This window comes from Aptenodytes forsteri, unplaced genomic scaffold (genome assembly GCF_000699145.1).
Source record: "Aptenodytes forsteri isolate BGI_AS27 unplaced genomic scaffold, ASM69914v1 Scaffold157, whole genome shotgun sequence".
NCBI classification, from domain to species: Eukaryota; Metazoa; Chordata; class Aves; order Sphenisciformes; family Spheniscidae; genus Aptenodytes; species Aptenodytes forsteri.
The window spans coordinates 23,040-23,522 of NW_008794367.1; the positions used below are offsets into that span (position 1 = coordinate 23,040).

Consider the following 483-nt stretch of genomic DNA (forward strand, 5'->3'; position numbering starts at 1 on the left):
GTTGGTGGGGCCCCGCCGGGAGAAGCCGTGGGACCCCTTTGGCCTGGAGGAGGATCTGCCAGAGAAGGTGGTGAAGGAGGAGGAGGAGGAGGAGGACGAGGAGGATGAGGAAGAGGAGGAGGAGTGGTCGGACAGCGAGCACAACTTCCTGGATGAGAACATCGGCGGGGTGGCCGTGGCGCCCACTCCATCCTCATCGAGTGCGCCCGCCGCGAGCTCCACGCCACCACCACGCTGAAGAAACCCAACCGCTGCCACCCCACCCGCATCTCCCTGGTCTTCTACCAACACAAGAACTTGAACCAGCCCAACCACGGCCTGGCGCTGTGGGAGGCCAAGATGAAGCAGCTGGCGGAGCGGGCTCGGGCCCGGCAGGAGGAGGCGGCGCGCCTGGGTCTCCCGCCGGACGCCAAAGCCTTCGCCAAGAAACGCAAGTGGGGCGGCGCGTTGGCGGCCGAAACGCCCAGCAAGGAGAGGAGGGAC

At 67.1% G+C, this 483-nt stretch overlaps 1 protein-coding gene across 1 annotated transcript in view; it reads left to right on the top strand.

The window, feature by feature from the left end:
- TET3 (tet methylcytosine dioxygenase 3) overlaps positions 1-483 on the top strand; it is a gene marked incomplete at its 5' end in the record, with an annotated part of 10,321 nt that overhangs the window by 9,660 nt on the left and 178 nt on the right. Inside the window, 2 exon segments of the mRNA XM_009286813.2 lie at positions 26-182; positions 185-483. The exon segment at positions 185-483 is cut by the window's right edge and continues 178 nt beyond it. Coding sequence (XP_009285088.1) covers positions 26-182; positions 185-483 — 456 coding nt within the window.